A 25,654-nucleotide genomic window follows, 5' to 3' on the forward strand; every position below is an offset into this window, starting at 1 on the left:
CATTTTTGCTTCTCAGCCATATTCCTGGCATTCCTAAGTTTGTCCAAAATCAGATCTCTCTCCCCTCCGCCCTCCACCCCAAGCCATGCCTGCTTGGCCCCTGCTAGGCCACTGGCACTGCTCTGCTCCAAGCCTTTCAACCTTACAACCCAGAGCCCCCTTTAGCTGTACTCTTTGTCCCCCTCAACCCAGTAATTATGCTATATTCTCAGTTTGATGAATCTTTTGTAATTCTTTCTTGAAGGGTCTATGCAGTTAGAAGTAATGCAAAATAGAAAATAATGCTACCTTCCTTTTCCCATTCTTCCTTTTCTATCCAGGTCCTGGTCCAGCCTCAGATCATCAAGACAGATTCCCTTGTTTTGACCACACTGAAGACAGATGGCAGCCCTGTCATGGCTGCAGTCCAGAACCCAGCCCTCACTGCCCTCACCACCCCCATCCAGACAGCCGCCCTTCAAGTACCGGTAGGAGCTGCTTCCCGCGCCCCAACCTCCTCCTCCTTTCTTGGGGATATTCGGCCTCAGACATTAACAGAGCTTCCAGACGCTGAATAGACACGAAAGCTCTATGCAATGTGTCAGTCAAATTACAAAATCACCCCTTCTTAGTTTTTTCCCCTTGAGAATTACCAGCTCTGATGTGCTGTTATATGGGAGAATGCGGGTTTGTGAGGGGAAGAGGGGAGCAGCAGAGGAGCCCCAGCTTCTGGGCAGCAGCTTCACACAGGACCATCTGCCTCTTGGGTTCTGCTGATGGAGGGTTAGCTTCTGAAGGACCCTCGGCCCCCCAGGCAGGGAGGGGCTCCAAGGTGGGGACATGGAAGGCACCCATACTTCAGTTGTAGGATCTCAGCCACTGTCAGCATCTTGTGGCAAGAGAGTCTGGTGGAAAAAAGGATCAAAATTCAAAAGCAAGCATTGTTCATTAAAGCCAAGAACTGGAAACAACCCAAATATCCATCCAAAAAGAACTATTGCTACATACAACTGTATGAACCGCAAAAATAGTATGTTGAGCAAAAGATGCCTGTCTCAAAAGAGCTCATGCCAGTGATGTCATTCCTACGAAGTTCAAGAAGACGGTGACAGAAGTCAGAGCAGTGATTACAAAGAGCGGGGAGGGGCACAAGGGGACTTTCTAAGGGGGTAGACATGGTCTGTGTCTTCGTCTGGGTTATCTTGGTTACACACAGTATACGTACGTAACGATTCCATCAAGCCGTACACTTAAAACATGTGCTTTTTACTATGTGTGAATTATTTCTTGATGACTAATGAAGTTGAGAAGCTTATTCATTAGCCATTTGGATATTGAGGCTACTTATTGAAGAAAATAAAAATAAAACTAAAATTAGTAGAAAGAGAAAAAGAGAAAAAGAAAGGAAAGCAGATTTGAGAGGAAGGCAGGGGGAAAGCCTCTGTAGTTGGTCTGTTTATTTAATAAAATGGCTCTGATGGTCAGTTCTGCCCTGGAGCTTCTTGATGGCCAAAGGAAATGCAGTAAGTTACTTCACCATCATGTGAGAGGAAAAAAATGTATCATGCACCAGGAGAGAGTTTTCCCTGGGACCAGAGTGACAGGGTGCACTGTGTGCCGGCTCGGAGGTGGTTAAGGGTTTGACAGCAAAGCAGAAATCATTCGACATGCTTCTGGCATCGCTGCATCAAGGTTAGCGTATTGTCCACATTAATGCTGTTGTGGCACAGGATTAATCAACAGTGATTCTGGAAGGGGCCTAGTTCCTGAAGTACCGTAGCTCCTCAGGCTTCTGGACTTCATTAACCTAGGAAGCGTGTCAGACCGCACAGTTTTCAGGTGACACCACATGGCCAGGGCCAGCAGGTTCACGTTGTGAGGTTGCTTTACTCAGGCTGACCAAGTGGTCGTTCTGCCCTGCGTCTGTTCTAGACCCTGGTGGGCAGCAGTGGGACCATTCTGACCACGATGCCTGTGATGATGGGGCAAGAGAAGGTGCCCATTAAGCAAGTACCCGGGGGAGTCAAGCAGCTCGAGCCCCCCAAAGAAGGAGAAAGGCGGACGACACACAACATCATTGAGAAGCGGTATCGTTCCTCCATCAATGACAAAATCATCGAGTTGAAGGACCTGGTCATGGGAACAGATGCCAAGGTAGGCACCACACAGAATGGTGTTTCCTGCCCCGTCATCTCCCCTCTGTCTTTGCTGCAGGAGTTTAGGAAGATCCAGGACCAAGCTGAGTGAAGGCAAGAATAGTTAGAGGTGCTTTCTTATTAAAGCATCTTGGTGTTTTGAAATTCCAAGATTATAAAATATTAACTGCTGGGAGTTGGCAAGGAGTGGCCTGCCTGGACCTTTGACTCTGCTTTGCAGTTATGGTGACCAAGGACTTTTTTGGCAAATGTTTAATTGTATTCAGGGATGGCTAATGATATTTTAACCTTTTAGGGAGGAGAAAAAGTGGAGATTGAGTCTTTGACCAAGAGCAAATAGAGGAAATTGGTTTTTCATGTATTTTTGGTGTTTCAATGAATGTATCTTTTGGCTTTGGCACATAGGGGATTTTTTACATCTGTTATCTGTTTATCTTTACCTCTGTATTGAAAGAAATTCTAATTTGCCTTGTAGCCTATTTAAATCTGAAAGGTGCTGATATACCTTTACATAAGATAACCATCCAACAATGCTCTGGTTTTTTGTTTGCCATTTGTTTTCCTTAAAGTTTGTTTTGATGCTAGGATTATCACAGGAAGTAGGAATAATACCTAGTATTCACTGTTACTGTGCACTGGGCCAGAGGCTAAGCTCTTTACACGTTAACCCTCATGGCAAGCCTGTGACTCATGTACTATCATTATCCCTGTTTCATGAAGGAGGAAAGTGACTTCAGAGATGTTGAGTGACTTTTGTATGGCTATTTAGTGGGAGAGTCAACATCTGAACCCAGCACCTCTTATTCCAGAACCTGAGCTCTGGGCTTCTGCTCTCCTCACTGTGCAGGGTGGTCTGGTGCCACTGTGTTTTTCACCTGTCTTCCTTCCCAGATGCACAAGTCAGGTGTTCTGAGGAAGGCCATCGACTACATCAAATATTTGCAGCAGGTCAATCATAAACTGCGCCAGGAGAACATGGTGTTGAAACTGGCAAATCAGAAAAACAGTGAGTGTGCTCATTGAGAAAAGGGTTTCAGAGCTTCCGGTTATAGGAGAAGTCCTGTGCTGGGCACTGGGGAGGGCCCACTGACGTGTGTGAAGTGCCTGCAGGGGTGAAGTGGCAGCAGGGGCTGTGCATCCCTCACCCCGCCCCGGTGGGGCCTGTAATACAGGCCACTTGCCGGCGGGGTTTTCTTTACAGAACTCCTAAAGGGCATTGACCTGGGCAGCCTGGTCGACAGTGATGTGGACCTGAAGATCGATGACTTCAACCAGAATGTCCTTCTGATGTCACCTCCGGCCTCCGACTCCGGGTCCCAGGCAGGCTTTTCCCCCTACTCCATCGACTCTGAGCCAGGAAGCCCTCTACTAGATGATGCGAAGGTAAGGAGCTTTTGAAATCCCCTGACCCTGGACTCTCTCCCATCTCCCCCGAGGTAATAGTGGGGAGGGGACAGCGGAGGTCCAGGCCAGCTGTCCGGGCCTGGGCTGGAGAAAAACAAGAATTTTGTGAAATTAGCCAGGTCTTAGAGAATAAAGGAAAAGAAAACTGACTCTGTGGGGAGACAACCTCCGGCTTGGCTGGTCCTCACTGAAAGGGCCCATCAGAGAGGAATAAGGGCCAAATCCAGGACGGGAACACACAGCCGTGTTCGCGAGAGCCGGCAGTTGCTGGCGGCGCCTCATTGCTTCCCTGGCCATAATGAGCCAGGCAAGACCACTGTGGGAGGCTGATCAGCTGGTTTAGGATGAGGCTGCCTCTGGGTCCTCTTCGGGAAATGATTATGATTTGCAGTCTAACAGATAACATTCCTACCAAGGGCCTTTAATCAGGGAAGGAAGCCCCTGGCAATTGTTTTTTAATGAAATTAGTTAGGAGAGGCTCCTAATGACCCTCCTAGGAACCTGTGGAAACTCCTGGGTTTTGTAAGGTAATTTGACATTGGCGGTTTCTGACTTCAAAAGCAGAATTCCCTTCTAGTGTAAGTTTTTGATCAGACCGTTTATTGTATCATGTACTTAATTTTATTAAGGCAGCTCTGTTTTTGAAATATTTTATGTGTGATTCTGTTTGACAACAAAAAGCCATATGACATAGACATTGAATTAGCTGGGTGTCTGAATCATCAGAAGGAATTTTCAAATGGTTTTAAAATATTGGAAAGGAGGGATGTGGGATGTACACCCTGGGGGTCAGGGGAGATCTGGTTCCAATCTCCCTCCCTCCCTGGGCTCCCCAGGCAGGCAGGGCCTCTGCCTCCAGTTCTCCCTCCGTAAAATGGGGAGAAAACAAAATAATGTGTGGTTTTAGAATAGGCAAGCTCCTGCAGATAGATTCATGCTAAAGTATGGTCTTTAATCAACTTTGAGGTATAATTTATATGTGGTAAAATATACCTATTTTATAGTATCATACAGTATGATGAGTTTTAACAAATGTATACATTTTTGTAACTCTCATAACAATCAAGATAGAGAGTAAAAAGCTGAAAGCATTTCTTGTAAGATCAGGAACAAGGATGCCCACCCTCACCACTTCTATTCAGCCTAGAATTGGAAGTCCTAGCCACAGCAGTCAGACAAGAAAAAGAAATAAAAGGAATCCAAATTGTAAAAGAAGAAGTAGAAGTGTCACTGTTTGCAGGTGACCTGATGACTATATATAGAGTATCCTAAAGACACCACCAGAAAACTGTTAGAACTAATAAATAAATTCAGTAAATTTGCAGGGTACAAAATTAATGTACAGAAATCTGTTACTTTTCTATACACTAATGACGAAGTATCAGAAAGAGAACTTAAGAAAACAGTCCCATTTACAGTTGCATCAAAAAGAATAAAATACCAAGGAATAAATCTAAACAAGTAGATAAAAAACCTGTACTTGAAAAAGCTATAAGACATTGATGAAAGAAATTGAAGAAGACACAGATAGAAAGATATATTGTGCTCATGGACTGGAAGAATTAATATTCTTGAAATGACCATACTCCTCAAGGCAGTCTGCACATCCAATACCATACCAATCAAAATACCAATGGCATTTTTCACAGAACTAGAGCAAATAATTCTGAAATTTATATGGAAACAGAAAAGACCCCAAATAGCCAAAACAATCTTAAGAAAGAAGAACAAAGGTGGAGGTAGCATGTTCCCTGATTTCAAACTACAGTAATCAGAACAGTATGGTACTAGCACAAAAATAGACACAAAGATCAATGGAACAGAATAGAGAACCTAGAAATAAACCCCTACTTACATGGTCAATTAACCTATGACAAAGGAGGCAATAATATGCAAAGAGGAAATGGCAGCTTCTTCAGTGGGAAGATGGGACAGCTACACGCACGAGAATCAGCTGGACCATTTTCTCACACCATACACAAAAATAAACTCAAAATGACTTGAAGACTAAGACTTGAAACCATTAAATTCCTAGAAGAAAGCATAGGCAGTACGTTCTTTGTTATCGGTCTTAATATTTTTTTGGATATGTCTCCTCGGGCAAGGAAAACAAAAGCAAAAATAACAAATGGGACTACGTCAAACTAGAAAGCTTTTTCATAGCACAGGAAGCTGTTAACAAAACAAGGCCGCCTACTGAATGGAAGAAAATATTTGCAAACAACATATCTGATAAGGGATTAATATCCAAGATGTGCAAAGAACTCATACAACTTGATATCAGAGAAACAAACAACAGTTTAAAAGTGGGCAGAGGACATGAATAGGCATTTTTCCAGAGAAGACATACAAATGACCAACAAGCACAGAAAAGATGCTCAGTGTCACCAGTCAGGGAAACGCAAATCAGACCCACAAAGAGATACCACCTCACACTTGTCAGAATGGCTTTGATCAAAAAGGCAACACATAGCAAGTGTTAGTGAGGATGTGGAGAAAAGGGAACCCTAGTGCACTATTCGTGGGAATATAAATTGGTCCAGCCATTATGGGAAACAGTATGGAGATGTCTCAAATTAAAAATAGAACCACCATACAGGCCAGCAATTACACCTCTGGGTATTTATCTGAAGAAAACAAAAACACTTACTCGAAGAGATATATACACCCCTAGGTTCAATGCAGCATTATTTGTAACAGCAAAGATAAGGAAGCAACCTAAGTGCCCATAAACACATGAATGGATGAAGAAGATATGGTGTATATATGCAGTGAAATATTAACCGTAAAAAAAGAATGAAATCTTGCTATTTGCAACAACCAGGATGGACCTAGAGCATATTATGCTAAGTGAAGTGAGTCAGACAAAGACAAATAACGTATGATTTCACTTATATGTGAAATATAAAAAAAAACAAACGAACAAATACACCAAAACAGAAACAGACAGATACGGGGAACAAATGGGTGGCTGCCAGAGAGGAGGGGGTCAGGAGGGTGAGTGAAACAGGTGAGGTAAATTAAGAGGTACAGACTTCCAATTACAAAATAAATGAGTCGCAGGGATGAAATACACAACAGGGGAATCTAGTCAGTGGTTCTGTAGGAACTTTGTATGGTGACAGACTCAATGTATCATGGAGATCTGCAGTGTATAAAAATATCGAGTCACTGTGCCATACACTTGGAACCAACACAGTGTTGTAGATCAGTTATATTTCAATTAAAAATAACATTAAATGAATCTCTTCTAGTTAAAAAAATGATATAGAACGTTTTTATCTGCCATGAACGTACCTTTGCAGGAAGTTCACACAGCCCTATCCAGCCTCAGACAACTTCTGGTCTGCTTTCTGTCACCTTAGATTAGCTTGTCTGTTGTGAAATTACACAGGAACAGAATCACGCAGTGCTCTCTTTAGTGATGAGCTGTGTTTTAAAAGCCAAGCTCATCTACCTTTGGTCTTGAGAACGTGTTCTCCCAGTGGCAGGAGGGCCAGAGCCCCGGTGTCTGAGCAGCAGTGGGAGTGTCGTGGGCTTCTTAGTTCCCGCCTGGCTTTATTCCCCTCCAGCTTGGTAGTCTTGGATTTAAATTTCACGGTCTGACTCTGATGTATATACAAGTAAAATGCTGCCAAGACCTACGCAGTATTCATCCTCACCTCGCGGCTCCCTGTTTTGAAGGTCAAAGATGAGCCAGACTCTCCCCCAGTAGCGCTGGGCATGGTGGACCGCTCGCGCATCCTGCTGTGCGTCCTCACCTTCCTGTGCCTCTCCTTTAACCCCCTGACTGCCCTGCTGCAGTGGGGAGGGGCCCACGACTTGGACCAGCACCCACATGCAGGCTCCAGCCGCAGCATGCTGTCGCTCGAGTCAGGTAGGTGGAGGGCCCCTTGTGTCGTCCCCCCCCGGGCTGGGTGGTCTGCTGTGGCCGGGGAAGGGCCCTGTGTGTGGTCCCTCAGCTTGTCCACCAGGTCCTGGAGGGCCTTTGTAGTGGGCCCCCACCTGCTTGCTTCTGATGGGACTGGCATAAGTCACATTTGGGAAGTAACAGGGCAAACCCAAGCTCAGTCAGAAAGAGCAAAACAAATCAGCATCCTGCACTGCTGTAACTGAGAGGGGCTTGGGGGTGTTGTGTTTGGAGGAGGTTGTGGTATCCCAGATTTGCCTATAGTGTGGATTAGGGTGTGTGTATTACTTCTACCCTAAGCACTTAGATGAAGCCACCTTCACGTCCGCCCTTTCTTCGGAAAGTGAGGTAGGAGGCTCTTTGCGATCACAGTGCTGCTGTCACAGGGCTGTGTCAGTCAGGTGCCCTGCCGTCGCCCAGGGCTGCGTTGGGAGGCCCTCCCTCCTGGGCTCAGCGGAGACGCTCCTCCCTAGGTTCTGGGGGCTGGTTTGACTGGATGATGCCAACGCTGCTCCTGTGGCTGGTGAATGGTGTGATCGTCCTGAGCGTCTTTGTGAAACTGCTGGTCCACGGGGAGCCAGTGATCCGGCCACATTCGCGCTCCTCAGTCACCTTCTGGAGGCACCGGAAGCAGGCAGACCTGGACCTCGCCAGGGTGGGTTCTGCTGCCGCCTTTCCCCTTCCTCCCCCGGGCTTGGCCCGCAGCTCAGCCACTTGTATCCAAGACCCCGTGTATAGAGATACCCCAGGGGCGGCAGAGGAGAGGGCGCCTCTGTGGAAATAGTTCCAGGGACACAGGGGCTCTGTAATGTGACAGGAGAGGGCTGAAGTGCTGTGAGAGTTTGGGGCAGAAGAGACGAGTGTTGACTGAAGGAATCCGGGGCGTGAGCAGAGTGGTCAGGGGCCGGAAGGACCCTGCAGGCAGAGAGGAGGGCATGAGTAGGTGGGCTGCTTGGGGACTGGCAAGTTGATGGGTGTCGAGTGGAGGGCATGTTGGGGATGAGAGCTAAGGCTGTGGTGCAGCTCGGGCCTGAGCTGAGAGATGCTTGACTAGCAACTGATTTGGGGCTTTCCCCCCAGTTCTCTGGAGAACCAGGAACGTTTTTGAGCAGGAAAATTAGCTGAAAGTTTTCTTTTGAAATCAACAAAAGAGTTTATGGGAAGGATTCTGGGGCACCTCCCAGCAGTGCAAGAAGATTTGGCATCCACGTCTCAGGAGGGACGAGAACCAGGACACCCCGCAGCAGCAGGTGGCCGCGGGCCTGCCCGCCCCTCCTGCAGGCTGCGGTGCCCACAAGGCAGAATCTGGCCGACCAGCCTGTCAGTGGAACTGCCAGCTGTGTCCGTGGCTGCGTCTCCTCTACTGGAATATAGATGTGCTTGCTGGGGGCCTGCCCCTTAAACAGGACCCTGTTCCTGAGAAAAGCATCCCAAGGTGTATACCCTAGAGGCAGGTTCAGGTCTGTGTTTTACGAATGTCATTCTGGATGGCTGTGTGAAGGGTGGGTTAGGGGAGGGAAACACAAAACGCACGGGAGCAAGTAAGGGGACTCAGAATTGACCGGGTGAGAGGTGGCAAAGACCTGGAATTGAAAGAAAAGATGAACTGAAGAAATATTTCAGATGTGATATGGAGGGAAAGTGACAGTGACAATGACAGTGACTCAAAGATGGGGGAGGCTGGAAGCCATGGTGGGCTCTGTCTAACCGTGTTGCTTGGAAGTACGGTAATAGGACCCGGTAGGAAGAAGTTCTCGACCAGGAGGCAGGCTGCGGGGGCTGAGGCAGGTCGGGACAGAGTGTGTTGGAAGATGTGCGTCTGCTGGGAGATGGTGCTTGGGGAGACAGTGCTTGGGTTGGTGAGTTGGAAGAGGTAAAAGGCAAAGCCTGAGCCTTGGAAGCAGCCAACCTTCGTGGGAAAGACGGAGACAAGGAGCCAGGGGACGCAGGGTGCAACCCACCTCCTTCAGAATCTGTAAACAAAGGTGCTTCTCCTGGCTGGAAATACGGCACCGCTGCTTTAGAGAGTGTCATTCTCAGAGCATTGTCTTCACTTTCCTTTGTAGTGAGGCCCTTTTCTGTAATGGTGCAGGCAGGAATGTGCAGGGAGCACACCCACTGCAGGACAGGGGAAAGGAGAAGATTGTTCGCTTCAGTTTCTCAAGACCGTGTAGCCTCTAATAATGAGAAGGGTCTTCAATACAGGGCAGTAGTATCTCCATTAGACCTTCTCCAGTGGCAGAGAGTTGTTCATCCAGATCCTTGGTTAGAGCAGTTTAGCTGTGTATTTGCTGAAAACCATGGCTCTTGAACTTCAGACATCAGGATCACCTGCAGGGCCCGACCCCTGTGGTTCTGATTCAGTAGGTCAGGGGAGGGGAGGGGTGAGACACTCAGAATTTGCATTTCTAACAAGCTCCCAGGGGCTGATGCCACTGGTCTCCAGGGAGCACACTTTGAGAACCTGGAAGCCCAAAAGATCACACGGTTCGTCATCTAAGTCCATGTTACAGCTAATGTATAAAAGCTGCTGTGGGAAATTCTGAATGCCATTTGCTCAAAGATAGAACACAGAACAATCCCAATTTAGTGAAAAGACTGGGAGGAAATATATCAAAATGTCGGCAGTCCTTCTTTCTGAGGGATAAGATTGCAGGTGATTTTCTTTTCACGTTTTGTAGCTTTCTGCATTTTCCCAGATTTTCTTCAGTGAGCATGTATTATAGTCTGATAACCTGGAGGGGTGAAGAGAAAGTAAGAGTTTGTATTGAAGCAAAACAAAAAGGCCACAGCAAGGCAAGCGAATATTACACCTTCTTGCCACTTGCCAGGGGGATTTTGCGGCTGCCGCTGCCAACCTGCAGACCTGCCTGTCAGTGCTGGGCCGGGCCCTGCCCACCTCCCGCCTGGACCTGGCCTGCAGCCTCTCCTGGAACGTGATCCGCTACAGCCTGCAGAAGCTGCGTCTGGTGCGCTGGCTGCTCAAGAAGGTCTTCCAGCATCGGCGGGCCACCCCGGCCACCGCGGCAGGCTTCGAGGATGAAGCGAAGACCAGCGCCCGGGATGCAGCCCTGGCCTATCACAGGCTGCACCAGCTGCACATCACAGGTGAGGGGTGGCCACCACTGCCTGGGTTGCCTCCAAGTGTCTCGTGCCATGTCTCCACCCGGGCTTGCTTCGCTAATTTACTGCTCCAGTTGAAAGAGGTCTGCTTTACACTGCTCTTTTAGGATGGGTAGACAAACCTTCCACCCACAGCCATGGCTGTAAAGATGATTCATTTCTGTAGTCCGTCAATTTAAGACATACATTTTTTCATGTTAACATCTCTGCACTTGGCTGTGTCTTCTACACAATGAATGTCATGGTTGAGTTGGCAGTGTTTCTCCCTTGGTGGTACTTAAATTAATGGTGAAACTTAAAATTGATGGCATCTTAGATTCAATGAAATATGATTGTTTATTTCCTTCAACAAACTCCTGCTCCAATAGAGAAGCAGACAGATCAGCAAGTGAATTACAGTTCAGCGAGGCAGAGGTAGCAGAAGGATTGAGTCTCAGTTGGGAGGGAAGGGGTCCTTGTTGGGGAGGGCTTCAGGAAGGGCTTTCTGGAAAGTCCTGGCTTGGCATGGAAGGATGAGTAGCGTTCACCAGCTCTGCAGAAGCGAATGTGCCTTCCAGGCAGAGGGATGTTCTGCAGGAGGAGCCCCACCTGGGTGACTCTTAAGACGTCAGTAGTCCTCAAGTGGGCTGCGCACGGGGAGAGTGATGGAGGCAGCATGGTGGAGAGGACGTCATCAGATCCGTGCTTCTGAGGTTGAGAAGGTTCACCCTGACGGCAGGCAGAGTGGATCGAGAGGACTGAGACTTAGCTTCAGGGAGGCCAGGTAGGAGCTAAGGCAGGTGCCAAGAGGGTAGGCAGACAGAAGGTGGGACCGACAGGGCCTGGGGACTCATTGGATGTGAAGGGTGAGGAAAGGAGCCAGTAAGATGGTTCCCTGGTTTCTTGCTCGAGAGTTTGGGTGAACAAGTGTCACCACCAACAAAGGTGAGGAGAACAGGAGGAAGAGCAGTTTTCCAGGGAGGAGGTGAGAAGTTCCACTTGGGACACTTGCCCGTGAGACACCGAGGGGAAATATTCAGTGGCGGGGGGCCCTGCTGGATCTGTAGTCCAAGGAAAGGAGCTGGGTTTGGCCTGCAGGAGAGAATGAAGACTAGGGGAGCTGATGAGAGGCTTATGGTGAAAGGGCCCCTTGAGGGCATCCAGAAGAAGACCCTCACAGAAAGGGCAGGCCAAGGACAGGCAGTCAGGGGGAGGCTGCCTGAGGGGGAGCAGATGGAGGGTCAGGAGAAGACAAGAGGCTTGGTATAGGGGGAGCAAAGTCAGAGAGGATTTGAGAAAAGAGGCTGGTAAGATGAGGACCAGAAAGCAGCAGTGGGACGATGTAACCAGAAGGTGACAGAAGGCCCTGGAGGCTGAGGGACCTTGAGATCAGAGGTGGGGCAGTACCAGGCCCCAGGGGTGGAGGAGCGGATGGGAGAAGAGACACTGGGGCCAGCTGTGGGGATTGAACACGTGGGGTCTTGGTAGAGTTCCAGCAGAGGGGCCCTGCCTGCAGATCTCCCTGCTTCCCTGTCCCATCAGTGTGTCTGTGGAGGGTAAACAAGCTCCATCCCTGGTCTCTGATCAGGAGGCTGCTTCAGGTTCAGGAGAATTTCAGCTGGGGTGGTTCACATCACCCTTCCCCCCCGTTCACTGGGCACTGTGTGGGCCTGGCCCTGAGCAAGGCACTGAGAGGACAGAGGTGACTACAACATGGTCCCCACCCTGCCCTCCCTCCCACTAAAGGAGAAAGCTTGGTGGTGCTTCCGAGGGAAACTGACACCTAACATCTGTGCAGAATGAGATCTGGGGGTTGACAAAAGACCAGAGGCTGGGGGGCAAGGAGCGGGAGGCCTGGCTGGGCCTCCTTCTGGACCTATGACATGGAGCCATCCATAGGCTCAGTCTCCGCCCTCCAGCAGAGTGAGGGGACTGCCCATCAGCAGAGTGAGGGAGGGTGCCCTGGCCACCTCCCGGCCCTGTAGTGAGGACCAAAGCAAGCAGCAGTGTGAAAGCCTCAGAGGCTCGATGGGCAGCCGTTCCTGAGCAAGGGCACTTTGGCCCCTGACTTCAGGTCACCAGAGGTGAGCTGTGCAGCCCTCACAGATGGTGAGGCCTCTCTGGGCCTTCACCCCCTCACCCAACATGTGTCCGGCCGACATCACTCAGTTTTGTTACTTCCCTCCCTCAAAAGGGTCTGTGCTTATATATTGTGGGGTCTTGTTGAATGAAAATAAATTCACATCAGTTTTTTTCTGTTAGTTCCTCTCTTGTGACGTTAAACTGTATTAGCAGGATGTGGCCATGCTGTTGACACCATTTTGGAAAATGTTGCAGTGCGCGCCTCTGAGTCATGTCCATTGACCTGCAGTGATAACCACCCCCATGTGCACAGGGCTGGGGCTATTTGCCAGGGGCTTGATGTGCATTTTCTTTTGTCCCTAACAACCTGTGAGGTATAAAGGAGCACACAGCTACTACATCGCAGAGCCTGGCACCCTGTCTGGGACTGTCAGGTCACAGAGTTCACATACTTTCTTCTGCAGTTCTGCTGTTGCTCTGATTGTGCTCAAGAAAGCAGGAAGAAGCTTGGGTTGAGGGAATCTGTCAGCGTTAGTTGTCCACTTCTGCCACCACAGGCAAGCTTCCTGCGGGATCCGCCTGTTCCGATGTACACATGGCTCTGTGCGCTGTGAACCTGGCCGAGTGTGCCGAGGAGAAGATCCCGCCAAGCACGCTGGTTGAGATCCACCTCACCGCCGCCATGGGGCTGCAGACGCGGTGCGGAGGCCGGCTGGGCTTCCTGGCGGTGAGTGTCCTCAGTTCCCTCTGTGAACCTTCACTGGGTGCCCTTCCCAGCCAGCTTGATCCATGATGCAAAAACTGATGTGGGCCTTGCCCTTGGGGGCTGACCACCTGGAGGGGTAGACCTTCATGCCACAAATACTTACGGGAGTGAACAAAACAGACTGAAATTCCTCCCTTATGGCCCTTACAAGCATAAGCAAGGTATTCTAGTGCCCTTGGCGTAAGAAGATGGAGTCAGTGGTACAGAGTGAGCTGTACTCAGGAGTTAATGTGTGACTCTTCTTGGAATCTTCGGGTTGTGTCTCCTTCTTTTATTCACTCCAAAGGTATTTTATTTTGTACCTTGTGTTGATCGTGGCACTGTGGGCCCAGAAATGGAAAACAGTGTATGTCTTGCAAGGAGCTCAGGTCAGACCACCCTGGGTGGGAACTGGGGTTACAGGTGCCTCCAGTGTGCCTGGCCCAGGGCCAGCCTCAGGAGCTCACGGTTGGGTAATTCAGTCCTTGTTACCAACTAGTTCACAGCATCTGCTGACCTCAGGCTCTCTTTTACTCCAGCAGACACAGGCATGTTCTGTTCAGCGCCTGCTTTGGGTAGGCTGCCAAATACATCAGCTGTGTTCAGAGTAGAATGACCACATCTCCCCGTTCGTTTCCTTCTTAGCACTGAGAGCTGAGAATGAGCAATTACATGCCCTGTGGTGACACTGATAATGTTTCTTGAAGTGTGTCACCATAATCTAGGTGACAAAGGCCAGGGTAGAGCCCAGTGTACTTTCTGTGTCTCAGCCCTGTTTCTGAAACCCTGGATAAGACGTTCATTCAGCAGATATTACTGAGTCCCTGTGCTGGGTCAGGCACTTCCCAGAGGAAATGAAGCGGTGAGCAGTGACATTTGCCCTGCCCAGGGGGAGCACGGAGTCGGGCAGGGAATCCGGACAAGGACCGGGCCTTCGGGGCAGTAGGATGAGCGTGAGGATGGGGCTCCTGACCCCTTAAGGGTAGTCAAGGTGTGCTTTCTGGGCAAAGTGAGTCCAGGCTGAGAGCAGGAGGCGTTGGTCAGGCTGCTCCCGTGTTCCGTTTGTTTGTCCTACTGCTCTGCGCCAGTGTCATCACATCTGTCACTTTTCTGCCCCTAAAAAGTATTTTGAAGGCATTAATTAGATCAAAATACAACATACATAGAGAAAAACGCACACATTTTAACAGCTTGATGAATTTTCACAAAGTGAACTTTCCCACGTAACAACCACCCAGATCCAGAAGTAGAACGCTCCCACTGTCCGCCGGAAGCCTTCCCAGGCCTTCACCCACGCTCTCCCCCACAGAGGTAACCATTATTCTCAATTCTGTCACCGTAGTTTAATCTATCTGCTGTTTGTTGTTCCTGTAAACTTTTTATTGAAGCACAATATACATGTAGAAAAGTACACAAACTATAAATACACAGGTCGGTGACTTTACAAAATAAACACACCCTTATAACCACCAGACAGATCAAGAAATGACCAAGACCCCAGAAGCCTCCCTTGGGCCCCCTTGCAGTCGATACACTGCCCCTCCCCTCAAGCCCTCCAGCCGGTATATTCAGCCTCCCGATGACCTCCGATGTTTTGCCGCAGTAAACTTTACATAAGGAGAGTCGTACAGCACGTCTGTGTACGCCTGGCCACTTGCGCTCAGTGTCGTGTAAGGTTCATAAGGCTGTTGCATGTAGTTACAGGTTGCCCCTCTCCTTGCTTTATGTATTCCACTGAATGACTTGATGCTTATAAGTGAACCTTTGAGTTGCTTCCTGGTTGTGATGATCATGAACAGCACTGCTAGATGGCGTTCATTCTCAGTGTGCAGTTTGTGTGGTGTCTGACTCATGCTGAGCAATGCTGTATTTCCCAAAATGTAACATCCAGTTGCACCCTTGGGAGTTCACTGTGGTGCTTTGGGGTGCCTTGGAAGACAGTTTGAGAACCACAGGGTCAGACTGGCATGGGAGGACTTAACCTGGAGTTGGAACCGGCCCAGGGGTACAGGGTGGCCCTCGGGATCAGACAGTTCTGAGTCTCCTGCCACAGCTGCTCAGTTCAGCAGTTAGCAGGTGAGTTATCAGGAAGGCGGCTCCTAGGCCCCAGCTCAAGTGAATTCTGGTGTCTATGAAATTTACAAAAATGATCATAGGGTGATAATGCCAAGAAAATTAAAAGAGCAACGGAAAGTTATTTTCTCATTTCCCTTCTAGAAGCCATCCTGTGGGTGACTATGCTAGGATTTAAATTTCTTATTAATTCAGACCACTAAACTCAAGCTCCCCCACCCACTGAGATGTATTATAACCAAGGTTTTTCTTTTCTAAGAATTAAGCTTAAAAATGTGTCTTAGTGGGGAAGGGTATAGCTCAGTGGTAGAGCTCTTGCTTAACATGCACGAGGTCCTGGGTTCAATCCCCAGTACCTTCTGTTAAAATAAATTTACCTAATCACCTCCCCAAAAAAAGTCTATTTAAAAAAACATATTTTAACTTAATGATTTTCTAAATGGCTTCTCTGGATTCCTCTTGCAGTATCACCAAACCCAGCTTTGTTTCTGCTTCTGTTGGTGACATTTGGGCCCTTCTTAGGGACCTGTGGCCCTCGGTTTCGCCTGGAGCTGACCTCAAGTTCTCTTGCTTACCAGGCGTGTTGCTCTCAGGAGAGAGTTGGGGGTGACTGTTAGCCGGTTCTCAGACTTCAGAGGGCCTGGAATTGCCACCACCCCACCCCCAACCTCCATCCCCTGCAAGCTCCTCAGCTGCTGAGCTCTGACCGTGCAGTTACAAGCTCACATTCTGTGAAGGCTTTGTTGAGAGTCAGGAGAAGTCATAGGATTCTCTCTGTTCGCTCTCCAGTCCCGTTTTTTAAGTATGGGGGGTCAGCAAAGGGGAGGAAAGCCAATTAGTGCTGCCAGCCCTGTGATTAGAGGTTTAAGTGAAACGCGCCCCACCTGGTCCTGTAAATGCTCTGATAACGTTAGGGTGTGGCTACAGAGCAGTCCACCTGGGTTCTTCTCTTTTGGATTCAGGCACTAGTCTCCAGATTCCCCCAAGAGAGGCAGTCTTCTTGGTCCATGTTGCTCGGGTGGCGCTTTGGCAGTGCTGTTTCTGACCCTGGCATTCAGGTCTTGTGAAGCCATTGCGTTAGCTGATGGCTACTTACAGCCCAGTAAAGGTCAGAACCGTCAGACGGAACCAGACAAGGGGGCAGCTGCCCTCCCTGTGGAGGCAAGGGCTGAAGTGTGAAGGCTGAGTGAGGCCCACTGCCTGGCCCAGCGGCCCCTTCTCAGGGCATCCTGAGCTCCTGTATCTAGTGCTTCTGTCTCCCTCCATCCTTCTTGGCTGAGCGTCTCACTCAGATTGGCCTGTATCGGGGCGGGGGTTATGTGTTGGAAATCATGGGTTTTAGAGTAAAGATATCCTTACTCAAAAAATGGCACAATTCCTGAAAACATGGATAGGCAGCATTGTCCCTGCAATTCTTCCTCCTGGGGCCCTGGCGCAATGTTACCCTGTGGGCGGAAGAGGGGCCCGGGAGACTGGGAGTCTTCCTCGCTAGGCCAGTGTTCACGTCAGGAGCTTGTCCAGGGATGGCCTGGGGGTCTCTTTAGGGGGCTGGACGAAGCCCGCGCAGGGCCAGCCTTGGAGGGAAGGGCATCGGGCACGGGTCCTGGACCAGCCTCAGGGATGCCCTTTTACTCTAGTGCTTTCTAGCGTGAGAGTGATAGTAAATAACACTAACACCTGCTGTGTGCCTGTCCTGAACTTACACTCAAAGGTAAAGGAGATGAAAATTAGTCAAAACAGAATACAGTTTTGCCTAAAAATACTCTAAAAGATATGTAATTAAAATGACAGATGAGAATATGTCCCAGGATCCAGGGGGCTGCTGGCTGGGGTGCCGCTGCATTGGCGGGGGTGGGGGCCTGTGAGAGCCTCCCTTAGCTCTGCAGGTTGAATACTAGCCTGGCCAAAACAAGGTCCCCATCAGTTAGGCCAACCCAGCAGGACAAGATGCAGCAGGGCCTCCATGAGTGCCTTGAGGCCCCACTGCCCCTCCTGCTGGGGCTTGTACCTGGTCACTGAGCCTGGCAGGCCCTGGATTCAGTGGTGACATTTACTTCCAGGCAAGTGAGGGCCCCAGCCCGCCTCCACCATGGTGGTGCTTTCTGATGGCCTCAGGAGGCTGTAGCCAGCATCCTGCCACCCTGGCGTCACCGTGGTCCTTGTCCTTCCACAGAGCTACTTCCTCAGTCGAGCCCAGAGCCTGTGTGGCCCCGAGCGCAGCGCTGTTCCCGACTCGTTGCGCTGGCTCTGCCACCCACTGGGCCAGAAGTTCTTCATGGAGCGGAGCTGGTCGGTGAAGTCAGCTGCCAAGGAGAGTCTGTACTGTGCCCAGAGGAACCCAGGTGAGGACACCTTCGCAGCCATGAGAGCCGCCGGTACTGCAGGCCCTGTGCTGCGGACACGTGGAGACACGGGCTGCCTCAGTCTTGCTCTCCCTGAAGCTCAGGGAGGTCACGGGCCTGGTCAGCAGCTAAGCCGGGTTTGCAGCTCGCCTGTCTCTGACATTCCAGCCCCATGGTCCTGACACCAGTCACACTGCCACACGTTACTAAATTGTGACTGAGCACCAGCTGTAATCTTGCCCTTGTTCTGGGCGCTTTGGAGACTCAGAAGATGTGTGGAGTTGCAATTTGCTGGCTCCACTCTCCCGCTCCCACTGGAAAGCAGACAGACATAGACGGAGCAGTTAGGGAACAACAGGCGACAGACGGTCATCAAGTGCTCAGAGTGGTGGCGGGGACAGGGCTCCAGGCGTCGGGAGGAGATGCCGGCTCTCTGTCGCTGGTGTTTGACAGTGATTGGAGTCGACTCGCCCAGTCTCGGAGCGGGAGAGCCTGGTCGGGTTGACTCAGACTCGAGCAGCCAGTGGCTTTCTGCACTTTTCCTCTCTGAGCTGGGGGTCTGGGGAGAGTCAGGCGTGTTCTGTAGGTACAGGGGTGTGTGTCAGACCCTTTGTAGGGGGAGGTCTCTGTCATGGACTGCCCCTGGCTCTCACCTCTTGCAGGCTCTTGTCTCCAGAATGTTCATAAGCATCCTGCTTCTCCATCCTTGTCAAATTGAAACCCACACTTCTGTGGCGTGTCAGGGGAGGAAGGGGCTGGTGACGCCCTGCTCTGGGCCTGCCAATAGGGGAAATTGTCCGTGACAGTCAGCTGTCACAAGCATCATTTAATCAGTTCAGCCAGACTGTCGCTGGCCACGTGTCCCATGAGAAGGCTGTGGTAAGCAGGAGCAGGGTCTTCCTAATCATGTCAGGCAGCAGCTGGGTCCTTGTCTCTGCTGGCTGTCCTCCTGAGCCACAAGAGGTGGCCCCTGAGACTTGGGGAAGCATCCACCTTCCCATCTTCTGTTTTCTGACAAGGCTTGTGGCCACCATCTTCCAGCTCCCAACCCTGAATGGAAGAAGTGAGTATTGTGCCAAGAGACACGGCACCCCTCACCCACCCCCACCGGCGCTAGTCCAGGGCCGCGTAGCATCGGACTTGACCACCTTCCCACCACACCCCCACTTTCTGACCATGTTAACAAGAAGTTCGGGGTTTGAGAAGGAGGTTTGAGCCCATTCCGAGGGGACAGGTTCCTTGGGCACCCCTCCCACCCACTGTTTTCTCTGTGGGACAAAATGAGCTCCTGAGGGAGACCCACTCACCCCGCCTCCGGGCCTTGCTCTTCTCCAGCGGACCCCATCGCCCAGGTGCACCAGGCCTTCTGCAAGAACCTGCTGGAGCGAGCTGTGGAGTCCTTGGTGAAACCTCAGGCCAAGAAGAAAGCCGGAGACCAGGAAGAAGAGAGCTGGTAACGACCCCAGGATGGGCCCCTGCCTTGGGCCATCTGCCCGGGAAGCCCAGGGAACAGTGCCTAGTGTGGGGTCTGCAGGGAAACCCAGTGATTCTTCGCATTTATTTCTCGAGCCTGGCAGCCCCACGAGAGCCCTTTATGAACGCTGACGTGGCCTCTTTGCCCTTTACTCCCAGACCAAGTATGTCATGTTCCCCGCTTTTCTCCTTTTTACCCACCCTTCACCAAGTGGAGTCCATTCTTGCAGCACGTCAGGGATTTGAGTCGTTTGCTCTGCGGGTGGGAGGGGCGGCCCGCTGAAGGGGGGAATGGAGCGTGGAGGGTGTGGCAGAAAGCAGACACCTCTGCCCAGACATCCTGGGGACCCAGACCAGTACTGAGTGTCAGGCGATTCTTATTCTTAGTGTGAGCACAGTCTTTCCTTCACAGAGGAAGACCTGAGAGGCAGACAGATGCCAGTGTCACTCTCGTTCAAGGCCCAGGTCCTGAATGGAGTGCACCTGAGTGAAGAGGGGAGGGCAGATCTGCCTGGGAGATCAGACAACTTCCAGGAGGAGATGACAGTTGAATTGGGTCTTGAAGGGTGAGGGATGAAAGAGAAAAGCTGGCTCTCCCAGCAGAGGGAAGAGTGTCAGGAAGGCCTGAGGAGAGTGTGAAGGGGGTGGGGGGTGCAGGGGGAGAGCTCAGGGTGTGCCTGGCATAGTGTGGGAGAAGGGGCCAAAATGTGCCCTGAGTCTTCGAACTGGAGAACAGCCAGGCCGTGCGTGTGGTCCTTGTGTACATTTTGATGTATGTGAGACCCTTTCTTTTCTTTCTAGTGAATTCTCCAGTGCTCTGGAGTACCTGAAATTGCTGAATTCCTTTGTGGACTCTGTGGGGATTGTGACCCCACCTTTCTCCAGCAGCTCCGTGCTCAAGTCAGCGCTTGGTAAGCATCTCGCCGGGGGCGCCACAGGCTCAGGTTGCTTGATTCAGGCCCTCACAGCCCCTTTGTCCCAGGGGTTCAGGGTTATGCATGTACATTCTAGAATCTTCTCTGTACCTAAGGTGTGTATCTACAGCCCCCGTGTAGCCCCGACCCACCAGCTCCCCGCTGCTGGGCAGCATTTTGGGGGTAGGAAATAATGATTCTCCTAAAAGAGAGATGGTGAGCGAATATCTGTCCTCCCTGGGCCCTGGCTGGGGGGCCAGGTCAGGAATTCTCCCAGATGCCTGGAATGGGCAGCAAGTGGCCCGGGCAGCGGGGCTTGCTGGGGACTCAGCTTTAGTACACAGTGGTTCCGGGCTGCTCTTGTGTCTGACCCTCTCTACTGAAGAGGCCTTTCATCTGGCGTCTCTGCTGCTCCAGCTGCCCATTGCCTTGGGTGACACAGCATAGCCCGCCGGCTGAATTGGCTCTGGGACATTCTTTGCTTCTGTCTCTGAAGTGCCATCAGGGTGATGGCACATGAGCTGCCACCTCCCGGGCTTCTAAGGTTGCCGAGGGAGGGGTGTCGAGCTCCCTTCTGGCCCCTCTCCCGACGAGGGGAAGGATCCCAGAGAAGCAGCTGCCCTGTCGTGACCACTGACCTCATGGCCTGCCTTTATTTCAGAGTTCAGAAAAGAATGTGCTGTTTGGCCTTTTATATGTCCATTCACTGAGCCTCAGAGAGGAAAAACTAAAAAGATTCTAACATGAGCCTGTTACTGCAAATATTTTGGAAACAACGTTTTTTACAACTATGGGGAGCTGAGGTTGCTTCCAGCTTTTTACTTAAAAATAGCACCACGGTGAACGTCTTCGTTGAACTTTTGTCTCTATTTAGGCCCATTTCTTTGTGATGGATTGCCAAAAATGGAATTACTATGTTAATGGGCGTGAACATTTTTAAGGCTCTAAATGCAAAATACCAAGTGCGTTCTAAGGTTGTGCTGGTCGATGCTCCACCGGGATCACGTTGGCGGGGGCAGCCCACAGGCCCCAGCCCGCCACCAGGAGGGAGAGGTGACACCCTGTGCGTAGGAACCAGGTCCAGTGCGCCAGGTTCTGGTTTCAGTGGGTGCCGGAGCAGTGTTTGGTTCTATTTGCCTCTAGGCCCAGACGTTGTCTGTCGCTGGTGGACATCGGCGATCACCATGGCCATCAGCTGGCTCCAGGGAGACGACGTGGCTGTGCGTGCTCACTTAACCGAAGTAGAGCGTGTCCCCAAGGCCCTGGAGGTGACAGAGTGCGTAGCCCTCCTTGACCACTTGCTTCTCTCCAGGGGAATCCCAAACGCGGCTGTGCCGAGCCTGCTTGTCCGGGTTCGTGGAAGGAGCAGGTCTGGGTGGCTGTCAGGGTGAAGGGTCTGTCTGGCAGCCCGGGGGCTACACAGATGGAGAGAGAAAGCGAGACACAGGGACATGGCCCCGCAGAGGAACCTAACCCCGCAAGCACGTCCGTCTGTGTGTGTCACCCCGGCAGCTGTCCGCGCTGCTTCCGGAGCCTCCCCCCTTCTCCGCAGAGCCACAGGCTGGATCCCAGCCTCTTCAGAAGCTCATGGTGGAGCCAGGCAGTGTGGTGGTGGCTCGCAGCCAGTGCTAGCTTGTGAGGGCCTGAGGACCCTTCCCTCGTGTGCCAGCCTTGTATCCAGTTTCCTCTCCGCCGCCCTCCACCGCCGTCAGCCCTGTCACTGAGGAGGCCCTTAGCACAAGGCATCGCCAGAGAGCTTTAGACGTTCCTCCCTGGGGGCTCATGCCTGCTTCTTGGGGGCACGTGGCCTGTAGTGATGGGCAGCCAGCGACATCCTGGCTGCTTCTGACTGGACCTGAGTGTCCCTGACATCATCTGCCATTTGAGAGAAACTGTAAAATGCTCCAAGGCAGAAAGGCCTCACCAGGGCTTTCCTCAGAGCCAAGGCTGTCGCATTTCCAGTCAACCAGACCCTTAACCAGGAGGGCAGGAGGGAGCTGAGAAAATCAGGTCTAGGCAGGTTTCCTAAGGTCTGTCTGACTCCAATTTCATTTAAATAACCCATTTTTAAGCATCCTGACCAGTGAGTGCCCACCCTATGTGTGTGGTCTCCCAGCTAACGCATCTGAGGAAACAGGCCCAGTGAGTAAATTGTCTAAAGTCACCTCATTTCTAAAAACAGAGCCGTAGCGTGCAGCCCAGACCCTCAGCAGGCCTTTCTTCCACCTGAACTCAGCCACTCTGGGGACCTTTGCTCTTTAGGGATAATGCTGCTGTGGGACCGCCCTCCCCATTCTCTCCCCAGTCTGCTCTGTGAAACGAGACTAAGTTTCTCAAGAGAGCCGAACGCCTGGCTTCTGGGGGAATGGCCCCTTAGCAGGTGCAAATAATGGGGCCAGTACTGCATGTCACCACAGGAGCAGCAAGTGATATTATTGGCTACTCTACAGATGAGGAAACTGAGGCACAGGTTGTTTGAATGACTGCCTTAGGTGGCTTCTCGGTGGCGGCCCTGGTGGTTGAGCCCGGGTCTCTGATCCCTTCCTCTCGGCCGCGTGTCACGTTCTGGGGTCACCTGCACCCCTTACACGATTTCATCCATTCAGTGAATACTTAGTGCCTACTGTGTTCTAGGCTCTGGGAGGCAGCAGTGAACAAAATGGCAGGTTATGGCCATCAGCAAGTAGACAGTGGCCCGTCCTGCTCTCCTGTGGGAGCTGTTGCCTTTGCCAGGCCGACTGGCTCTTGTGAAGCTGCCAGCACATCTCATCACTGGGAGGGGTCCGGGCCAGAGGCAGATCAGCCTCCCAAGAGTTCACACAGCACCTGGGGAGGGGAGGAGGTTCATAAACCAAGAGTCAGTGTTGGGGGAGCAGAGGGCTTGACCCCGGGACAGCCAGAGGAGGCTCAGAAGGGCAGGAAACAGAGCAGCCAGGACAGGAAAAGGTGGACCAGCAGGTGGAACAAGTCTCAAGAGACAAGTGGAAAATGGTGAGAAAGGGTATTCCAGGCAAAGGCACCCATGTCAGCAGAGGCAGGGAATGGGGAAGGGAGAGGCGTGAGCTCAGGGCCTGGAACCTGAAGCAGGGTCAGAGGCAGACGGGGAGACAGGGCCATGGCCAGGCTGGGAAGGGCCTGTGTGGCCATAACTGACCCTGCAGCTTGCCCTCCCCCTACTATCCTCGTTTCCTACTCCAGCCACGCTGGCTCCTGGACATTCTCACGTGTGTTAGGCACTCCGGGCCTTTGCATGTGCTGCTGCTCTGCCCACAACCCTCCTCCCTAGAAATCCACGTGCCCGTTCCCCCAGTTCCTTCAGGTCTCTGCTCGAGTGTCACCTTTCGAGAGGACATCCTTGACCTTCCTTTATAAAATGCCACCCTCTTCCTTTGCATGAGTTTCCTCCATGGCACTTGCACCGCCTGGCATTATCTAGTCAGCGTCTAATGCATTTATTATCAGACTCCCTTCTTAGAAAGTGAATACTGTCAACATCCCTTGAACGAGGACAGTGCTGTAGGGTTGGGGAGCCCACCCCACTCAGGGCTGGCATTTCAGATCTGGAGCTGGGGACCTGGAACCATTATGGCAGCATTTGGTTTAACAGATCCATGTGTCATGGCAATGTGGGGGTGACATTCTGTCTAGGTGACACGCACTGCCTTACCTCCTTCTCACCCCCCAGGAGCCCCCTGGTGAAGGCTGTCTTCCACACCTGCAGAGCCATGCACGCCTCGCTCTCCGGGAAGGTGGATGGGCAGCAGAGTTCCTTCTGCCACTGTGAAAGGGCCAGTGGCCACCTGTGGAGCAGCCTCAATGTCAGTGGGGCCACCTGTGACCCTGCCCTCAACCATGTGAGTGGGAGCTTATCTGTTCCCTCGGGGCTGTCCTTCGGGGAGGTGCTTGGCTCTGCTGGGTAAGAGCAACCTGACCCGCAAGCAGCCCCCTTCCCCAGGATGCGGCCTGTTGGTCCAGGTGGGCTCCCTTTCAGTACGTGGGGCCAGCATGTTTCTACCCAAGTCCCAGGTCCCACTGGCCCTCAGCTTGGTCAGCCCCAGGTGAACCTTAGCTGGCCAGGGCTCTGTATTTGCTCCAGGCAAGCTTGAACAACTCCCCAGGCCCTCGCGGGCAGCCTTGAAGTGGGCCCTCGCCCCCTGGCGTGCGCATCCTGAGCCGACTGAGTGCCCTGGGCTCCCCCATGGCCGGCTGCACACCTCGAGCGGGCGGCTGTGGTGCATTGTAGTTGCATTGCATGTTCTGGTGATACCCGTGCAATGTTTCCACAGTGCATCACAGAGGCCTGCCCGGCCCACGAGAGACCTCCACCTATGCCTTGTTAGGGGGCACTGCTGTCACTGTTGGGTCACAAGGCACGGCCATCAGGAGAGGGGAGGGGAAGAGTGCCTGCAGCTGAAAGCGAAGCATCGTCTTTTCGCTGGCAGGAGGGTGGGTTCACTCCAGAAGGGGAGGCAGGAGGTTTATTCTTGAGGGTCAGACTCCCAGCCCTTCACCAGGTTTGGTCCCAGGTGGCCAGACTGGCACTTTTGGCTAGAGGTCATTGGTGTCCCCAGACCCTGGGGTGTCCCCAGACCCTGGGGTGAACCCAGGCAGTACAGGCGGTGTGCCGACAGGGCCTGAGACCGAAGTTTCGTTAGGGAGCCACAGCATGCTTTGGGCCTAACTGTGCTGGTCTCCGGTGCTGCCTGTCTTCACGAGAGGACCACACTGTCTCAGCTGAGTGTGAGGAACGAGAGCGGCCACAGGCACCCTGGGGACGGGGGTTCCTCTGTGTGGGAGAATGGGCCTAGCAGAAGGGACCCCACGGAGGCTGGCTGCCCTCAGAGAGCAGAATCCAGCCCCAGGCTGCTACCTGTCCTCTTGAAGGTGCCACCTTTATTTGAGGAGAGAGGCCTCATCCTCATCCATGTCCCCCTGAAGCTGTCAACAGCTAAAAAACCGTGGCCCAGGGCCAGGGCAACGTGCAGTTCCAGGGCAGGTCTGGGGTGGGGTTTGGGGCAGCACTGGGACCTCCCCAGGTCCAACACCCTGGAGAAGGGGAAAGCCAGACTGGGCAAGAAGAGGAATGGCCTGGGGAGACCATGTGCACCATCTCAAGAAGCACTTCACGCGCTCTTGGCTCCCTGGTGCTGGGGACCCTTGGGAGCGAGGCCAGTGGCGCAGCCCTGTGGGTACCCAGCCGCATCCGTGCCTCATGGCGCCAGTGTGGACTGAGGCCAGTGCTTCTGAGGCTGGGCATGGTGCCTGCACGCAGCACTCTCATGTGACACACACAGCAGCGCGGTGATGCCCATTTTGTGATTGAGGAAACGGGCTCAGAGAGATTTGGTCCTGTGTCAGGGTTGTGTAGCCAGTCGATGGGAAAACCGTGGCAGATGAAGGTCAATGGTTCTAAACCCAAGCATTCAGCAGCTCTGCCTTGGGCTCCTGTCTCCCCCACCCCACAGGCCACTTGG

The 25,654-nt window shown here is 51.9% G+C and overlaps 1 protein-coding gene across 2 annotated transcripts in view; it reads left to right on the forward strand.

Moving 5' to 3' along the window:
- The window catches only part of SREBF2 (sterol regulatory element binding transcription factor 2), a 54,735-nt gene that overhangs the window by 24,430 nt on the left and 4,651 nt on the right, over nt 1–25,654 (forward strand). For both annotated transcript variants that reach the window (XM_032492333.1, XM_032492332.1), the window contains exons 4-16: nt 321–467; nt 1,912–2,133; nt 3,027–3,141; nt 3,337–3,518; nt 7,224–7,416; nt 7,923–8,104; nt 10,281–10,557; nt 13,191–13,360; nt 17,625–17,793; nt 19,129–19,246; nt 20,068–20,177; nt 21,324–21,456; nt 23,866–24,034. In XM_032492333.1, coding sequence (XP_032348224.1) covers nt 321–467; nt 1,912–2,133; nt 3,027–3,141; nt 3,337–3,518; nt 7,224–7,416; nt 7,923–8,104; nt 10,281–10,557; nt 13,191–13,360; nt 17,625–17,793; nt 19,129–19,246; nt 20,068–20,177; nt 21,324–21,456; nt 23,866–24,034 — 2,187 coding nt within the window. The remainder of the gene's footprint in view (nt 1–320; nt 468–1,911; nt 2,134–3,026; nt 3,142–3,336; nt 3,519–7,223; nt 7,417–7,922; nt 8,105–10,280; nt 10,558–13,190; nt 13,361–17,624; nt 17,794–19,128; nt 19,247–20,067; nt 20,178–21,323; nt 21,457–23,865; nt 24,035–25,654) is intronic.

This window comes from Camelus ferus, chromosome 12, assembly GCF_009834535.1.
Source record: "Camelus ferus isolate YT-003-E chromosome 12, BCGSAC_Cfer_1.0, whole genome shotgun sequence".
Classification (NCBI taxonomy): domain Eukaryota; kingdom Metazoa; phylum Chordata; class Mammalia; order Artiodactyla; family Camelidae; genus Camelus; species Camelus ferus.